At 33.4% G+C, this 7,687-nt stretch overlaps 1 protein-coding gene across 1 annotated transcript; it reads right to left on the bottom strand.

Moving 5' to 3' along the window:
- Positions 1-1,401: 1,401 nt before the first annotated feature.
- Positions 1,402-7,160, bottom strand: LOC145663564 (uncharacterized). The gene is made up of 3 exons (XM_081729671.1): positions 6,975-7,160; positions 3,728-4,226; positions 1,402-1,601 (listed from the first exon to the last, which is right to left on the bottom strand). Exons 1-2 carry the CDS (start codon positions 7,140-7,142, stop codon positions 3,750-3,752), a joined length of 645 nt encoding a protein of 214 aa, XP_081585797.1. The 5' UTR covers positions 7,143-7,160; the 3' UTR covers positions 1,402-1,601; positions 3,728-3,749.
- Positions 7,161-7,687: the final 527 nt, after the last annotated feature.

Genomic DNA, 7,687 nt, shown 5'->3' with positions numbered 1-7,687 from the left:
AGCAAGCATAGATGGTGGTGAATTCACAATAAAATACATGCTACATTGCAACAATCGATTCACTCTTTTCATACTACAACTCACAAAACGACTTGTCTTGAGACGTCGTCATTTTCTTGTAAACAAACCACCAGGGGCGGATCCAGGGGATGCGATCGGGGAGATCGCCCCCACCAGAAGAGGAAACTTTCTTATATATATATATATATATATATATATATATATATATATATATATATATATATATATATATATATATATATATATATATTTATATATAACCCATCCCAAAGTTTGGAGCCCTTAAAAGTAGCAGTATGACAAGCCACCGCCCCCCCCCCAGAAGTCGGTCCTGGAACCGCCCCTGCAAACCACAGCACGCTGTAGGCATTGACTGGAACTAATAGGTAGGCGTTTAAAACTTTGAACTGTCTTCTATCCAGTGATGTATCGTATGAGTTTCTATATATTGTTGTTCACTAGAAATAGATCGCAAAGAAAAATTGTTGTTACGTCCTAATCTACTTATCAACAAACCAAGATATCTCAGCAGATTTTATAAAGCAAATCAACGGGAACTTTCCGTTGAGACTCAGATTTTTGAACGTTAAGAAACAGTTCATGTATATCTGTGAACAGGCTTAGTGTTCAAGTTTGTTCCTAGACAATAATGACACCCGATATTAAGTTTTAGACATTGTGGCTGAGCTGAGGTCATGGTATCTTAGATGTGGTACACAAAGTGGAATCCCTGCTTAAATAAAGTTCAATTAAGATATAATTTGTTGCATATCAATACTATAGGGGTGTAATCGTGTGTTATTGCAAATGTACTTACTATGACGTGCATTAATAGTAGTATAGAGAGGAAAATGATTTTTAATGCTGTAGGATTAATCGCACAGTACACGAAAGAAGAATACATCCTTCATCAGTGTTCCTTCTTTACCCGCTATCAGTGTTCCTTCTGAAAGTTTTGAATGTATTTTTCATTGTAGTTTTAATAGTCAAGTAAATCTGGTGTAATCTGTGGTATCTTTAAATTCATTTGACCACAGGTTCTACATGTACAGGAATATTCTTTCTAATCCCACGTTCAATGTCGCGTTCACAAAAGCTCTCCATTGACTTATGTCCTTAACCAACTGGATCCAATTTCTACTTTACATTCATATTTCTGCCAGATTCATTTTAATATTGTCTCTCCACTCAATTATTTAAGTTCATTAATGGTGTTATATGACGCCATGGTAGAATTGTCTTTTTTCTGCTACTAGATACACTTGATGAAACTTTCTTTTTACCAAATTAAATATGATAATATATATAATGATTTATTAGCAAATAGCTTAAGAAATACATGAAACAGATATATCAGAAATTGTTTTCTTCTAAAACACATTGTACTATAGCGTAGTCAAATACAGGAGATATACATATATACATGTATTTGCAATTAGTACAGTTTATTTTTCTTAATATGTTGTTATATACAAAACTTATTGCTTCGTATTAGCACGAAAAGCACGTTGATAACTGGACTTCAGAATTTCTTCGGAACTATGGAAGGTAGATATATACCGTATACTGAAGAATCATATCTGTGAAATATAAAAGTCATAATTATTATGAATTTAAGTTAAGAACAGTTTCAATTAAAACAAGTATATGCACTGAGAAATCCATAATGGAGAAATGATTCTTGCACTATAGTTTAAATCATATTTGTATATAGCACTCAAGAAATAAGACACTTACTTATATGCTTATACTGTATATACTTAATAGTATAATTTTTTTGTTTTTTGTTTAATGTCATTGTGTGGTAAAAAATATACACTATACTGTTCGAGTAGTATGCCTAGTAATTATTTGCATTACGATGATTTCTAAGATACATTTCCTATAAGCTTAACTATGAGTGTCACGATTTCTAAGATATATTTTCTATCAGCTTAATTATGAGAACAGACAGTGTCATGATTTCTAAGATATATATTATATCAGCTTAATTATGAGTGTCACGATTTCTAAGATATATTTTCTATCAGCTTAATTATGAGTGTCACGATTTCTAAGATATATTTTCTATCAGCTTAATTATGAGTGTCATGATTTCTAATTTTGTCTATCAGCTTAATTATGAGAACAGACAGTGTCATGATTTCTAAGATATATTTTCTATCAGCTTAATTATGAAAGCAGGTGGTGTCACAAGTACTATTTGTTGTATCATTATGCCCACTTAATTACTTATTGCTATATTTATGCTGTAATCCTCTTTTATTTGCCGATTACTTAATATATAGACTTCTTCTTTCTCTACAGGTCAATCAGTTAAACCACATTTTCTCTCATTATGGATAAATTGTAAGCTTTTTTTTCTTATTCTGACAAAAAAAAACTAATGTATGTGCACAATGGAATATATCAGTAGTAGAAAACCTTTCATTTTAATCTTAGCAATCAAAATTTATTAGTGTATGTTCCACTAAAAATGTGATTCTAAAATAATTAAGCAAAATTTAATAAATTTTTGATTTGAAAATTTAGAATAGGCTTTGCTTTATTTATATCTCAAAAACATTTCATCTGCCGAAAAAATGTACATTGTAGAGTAATTTCTCGAAATTTGATTTCGGAACGGACTTTAAAATATATATTTAAAAAGTAACAAAATACAACTTGTTTGAAGAAGAACTGTTATCATCTGAGAGGTGTGAAAATAGACGTACTCAATCTGATTGAAATTAGATTTTACTACATTTTCTTCTATTGACTTCCAAACTATGCTATGCAGAAGTATCGGAAGTCTTAAAGAACAGTTTTGTCCGTCCGTCTGTTTGTCTGTCTGTTGACAAGTAACTGAGTAAAATCAGTAAGATATATTGAGAAACGTTTATTTGCAATAGACTCAGCTGCCCAAGAATACTTTCTATCTCCTCCACTAACGGCTCTATTCAAACCGAAAATGGTGCAAATCAACCGTTTCCAGTTTCAACCTTGATCCTTATAGAACATAAACGGTATTAGATAACGACAAGCTTTTCTTAACAATCAATTTAGCGTCTCAAGAGAACATACAATCTCCACCCGCAACACTACGAAAATCGTAAGTGGTTGAAATTTTCTATTACCTCCGGTTTCAATATTGAGAATGAGTTTTGTTTCGACTTTTGTTTATCTGTTGAAACCGCAAGAGGTATAAACCTAAGAGTGTTTGGTTGCAACACTGATCGCATAAGAGATGGAATAGAAAGAGGTAACGACAAGCAGTTTTTGATCATAAGAATATATTTCACCTCTAATTTCACTCCTTTATGGAAACAGGAAATGATGGCATTAATTAGCACTTCCCATTTCAATGTTAATCTCCATAGAGTCTAAACAGTAAGAAACAACAACTAATTTAATGATATGAAGTCAGCAACCGAGAAATAGATTCTATCTTTGATGTTATTTCTCTATTGTAAACATGTAGTTATAGCTGTACTACTTGAAGTTTTGATACTGAATTCGCATAGTTTGGAAGTCTACTATACTGTGACGCTGTGAAACGAAACTCACTTATTTCAAATACAGAAATAATTTCTTAAAATATTGAGGTTTTAATTATATTTTATAGTAATCTTATTTGTCTTCTCTAAGTATTTTCTGGAATATGAACGTGTCAAGAAATGTCATCAATCCTAGAAACGTGATATAAGAAAACTAAATCGTTGTTTACCTTTGAAGTGTTTATGAGTAATTTACAAGATGGAAACATCAGCACAATTTCTGTAAGTTTCCTGTGGTCCACATCCTCCAGCAGACGTGCCGTTGCCGCAAGGTCCCCACCTGTTAGATGCTCTCCAATACCACTGAAGAACGCAGTTAGTGCAGGTAAGTCCCTCGGGCAATTTCACATTGACTGTGTAGTTTCCAGCGATGTGTTCTGGCATGTAGTATTGAGTTCCTGATCCATCTGCCAACTGCAGGAGATGCTGATCGAAGCAGTCTTGGGTCTCAAGAACGTTGGGGTCATTTCTTGGACAGACACGGAATTCGAAGGTACCAGTATGGGGTGCTACAATGGTGATTAAAATTGGAACCTCGCTTCCTGCTTTGTACTCGCGTACAATGATTCCTGTTCCGTACTGACCTCCGGACTCATTTGGACGTGGTCGTGAAAGGGCGTAGTCATCTCCACATTCTCCACACATACCATTGTTCTGGTTCCATTGAACCTGTGAGACAAAAGTAAATAAGAAAAAGTATAAATAAATAAATTGAGAGTTAAATTTTGTTATACAATATTGATATTTCGTTATGCAATAATCGTATTGATAATTCGTAATGAATTGCCTGATATTCAGGTTTGAATTCGAACTATGTTAGGATAAATCATTACTTCCTAAATGGCGGATCCACTTGAAATACCATACTATAAGAAGAAGAAATAGTCTAAGGAACCCAATTTTCTAGAGTTAAACCAATTTTCCCTTTAAGATGCTCCTTTTAACATTCACTGGAAAATGTAATTAAGCTCAAAGCGTGATTTTGAGCTTAAATGTACCATATCCTAGACTTTATTTTCTTCAAGATGTTCATGGAAACCTGAAACTGATTCGCATCCATTTAAACTGAAAAATTGTGTTGATTTCCTAATTTCGGCTTTACAAATCTCAATTCGGCATTTCGAAATCTAATATTTTAGCGTTTGGAGGAAAATAAGTATCGTGTCATTTAAGCAGATGGTTTACAACCTTTACTTTCAGACTTCTATGACAAAAAATATCAATATGGCTAGAGAAGTCACAATTTTGTTTTGAAAACTTCAGTGGAAATGTGTCGATAGTGGATACTGCAAGAAAAATATAACTGTTTACTGTATACTAATATCGAAATAGAATGTTATTGATTTCGTTTGGATTTTGTTTTTTGTTCAAGTGTATGAGAGGATACGCCTGCTACACAGTAAGAGGATAGGGCTGATAAGACGGATTTTAGTTCAATGATACGTGTGGTTAGCACAATTATTTTCATTATATTAGCTTTGATTAGTGTTCCTTACTTGTTGTCCAATTTCCTCTCGATGAGTTCAATATCAAAGACTCCTGGCGACACCAACAATTATGAAGATATTAAGTAAACATGTATGGTTCCGATAATCATTTGCTACATGAAACGTCATGAAATATTTTAGTATGTTCTATACTCATGTCCAGTAGGCTAGGCTAATTTAATCTCTAGGAAAATTATGAAATATAAGAAAAAAATATTTCTTTTTTTATCACGCACTCTCCCGAAGGTCCGGGTCCCCCATTTGTCGGTATTGCTACCCTCCACTTATAGGTTGTCCTGATGATATGCCTAGATTAATGTTAGCTACACATTCGAACACACAGAAGCTGTACGTCATATCAATTTTCAAGATGCATTTTGTGAGTTTCTAAGTACACAAATGATTACCTCAAATGCTTGAACTCAACTTGAATAAATTTAACTGTAGCGTTAACAGCAAACATCACAGTAATCCTATAACGTGCTCGGGACGGTTTATGTTGTATATAGGCCTATTCTGTTTGTAAATATATACAATTGTATAGTAGATTTGATAGTTATAATATAGTCATCTGGCAACCCTCAGCTTATGAGTCGATTTTGTAAAGATATTCACGATTATGATATAAGACAAATCAGAGAGCAATACCGTGGCAAACAACATCAAAATCGAGTTGTAGTAAACAATACCGTGGCAAACAATACGCAATTACTGAGCCAAAGTACTCTCCCTCCTCCAATCATTTGCTGCATCGAAAACTGAAAGAAAACGTTGTAAAGTGTTTCCTTAAATGACACGATATTTGTTTGCCTCCAAATGCTAAATTATTATTTTCCAATCATTGACCAGATAATCCTGAGTTGACATTTGATGAAGCCAAAATTAGGAAGTCAACACAACACTTCAGCTTAAATGTATGAAAATCAATTTTAAGTTCCCATGAGCATCTTAAAGGAAATAAAGTCTAGGACATGCTCGAAAAATCATCTCTGTCTGAACGAGTAACCTCTGCAGAGTTGTTCATCAGAGACCACCTTCCTTAACTCTAGCACATGTGAGTGAACTGACAGGTGCCCGAGGTCATAATCCTCAAATTGATACCGAGAGAAAGGATCGACCTAAAGAAGATGAACGCATATAGGTAATTGCAAATTTATGTTGAGTACTGCACCTCTTCCTCAAAATAATAATAATAATAATAATAATAATAATAATAATAATAATAATAATAATAATAATAATAATAATAATAATAATAATTTCTGTAGTAACACTCTAAATAGAAGAGAAATGTAAATTTCTTCTATGCTCTTTGTGCCATGAGTTTAAAAGTTGCAGCGTCGTAATCTCCCTATAGGTAAGTATAGTATCATGGACGCAAGCAGAACAAATAAACCTAGTATGAAAACATTAGCAGAACTTCCTCGAATTATTATATATATATATTTAAATGATACAACGCCACTAGTTCTGTCTACGTTTATACATGAAAAGAAAATAATCTCACATGATATCAAGCATTTTCTATTACTAAAGCTCAGTATCTCGTTTCTTTACAATTATCCTAGATTCAAAACTCATACAACATCCGCAAGTAAAGCGTGAGACAAACTTTATGCTGTTTGAAAGCGGCGCTTTGGATTTCACTCTAAAACCCTTTTGGCAAACGAGAGAATTGCGATGTTGCTACCTGTACATTCGCGTCAGTGTATCTACCACCTGCCACTTGTTCACGTTATAATGTGTCTACTTAGCCACACCCCTTTATAACATGGCAACGTCTCGACACAGTCTTCATTTCACTCCTTTAGACCGCGCGCCATCAACTTTGAGCCACAGTTTAGTTATTCACTTTAAAGCAGAGATAACCTATGAATTGTCACACTGTGTAATGTTCATTTATGTAGAAGAGAGATGTGTTGATACGTACGTCAAATGATCCACAGTTAAGTCCTTCATCGTTATAATTGGGTGGTGTGTTGAAGCCATATCGCCACATGGATGATCTCATTGGAGGATCGGCCATGTGTCCATGGCTGAGAACTTGATGGACACATAACAGTGTAATTGGGAGACTCAACAAACTAAAGAGACCCATTTTGACTATAGAGTAGAGCAGAGGATGACTACAAGTTTCAAGTTCTTACAATGGTTTTATATACAAGTAATTTTGTAACATGACTAATTAGTTTCTGAATTCATATCTCAATATTACGAGGTAGATTTCTCCAATGATTATTTTGAGTGATATCACGTGCGGAGCACGAGTGTTCTATTCCACAATCTACATTAATTATGCGTATTGTTTACAGCTAACTCATAATGACAATCACTAATAAACAAGTGCAATGTTATTTTCTTGAAATATACTTCTATATCAATCATACGTTCTAGATAACTAACCCAAGACATGATTATGTGAGGCTATGATTATTACAAAGATAGTTAATTTTTGTTTTGAAGATATTGAATGATAATTACAGAGTTAAAAAAAACAATTTTTACTAATAATAGAGATTTAAAAAATAATGGTTGCAAACAACAAATTCTGAAATGATTAAAAATCACTTGGTTTAGGCTTTCAACCTGTACTATACATAATATAGGGAGTCATGAACGACTATGTACGTTGGGTGACTATGT

Source organism: Thermobia domestica, chromosome 11 (assembly GCF_964235325.1).
Source record: "Thermobia domestica chromosome 11, izTheDome1.hap1.1, whole genome shotgun sequence".
Taxonomy (NCBI): Eukaryota; Metazoa; Arthropoda; class Insecta; order Zygentoma; family Lepismatidae; genus Thermobia; species Thermobia domestica.
Note: the sequence above shows the minus strand (reverse complement) of the source record. Positions and strands in the feature narration are given on the sequence as shown.

Coding starts and splice junctions, on each gene's coding strand:
- LOC145663564 (XM_081729671.1), bottom strand. CDS start 7,142: ATGGGTCTCTTTAGTTTGTTGAGTCTCCCAATTACACTGTTATGTGTC. Junction 4,227..6,974: donor TTAACTGTGGATCATTTGAC/GTACGTATCAAC, acceptor TTTGTCTCACAG/GTTCAATGGAACCAGAACAA.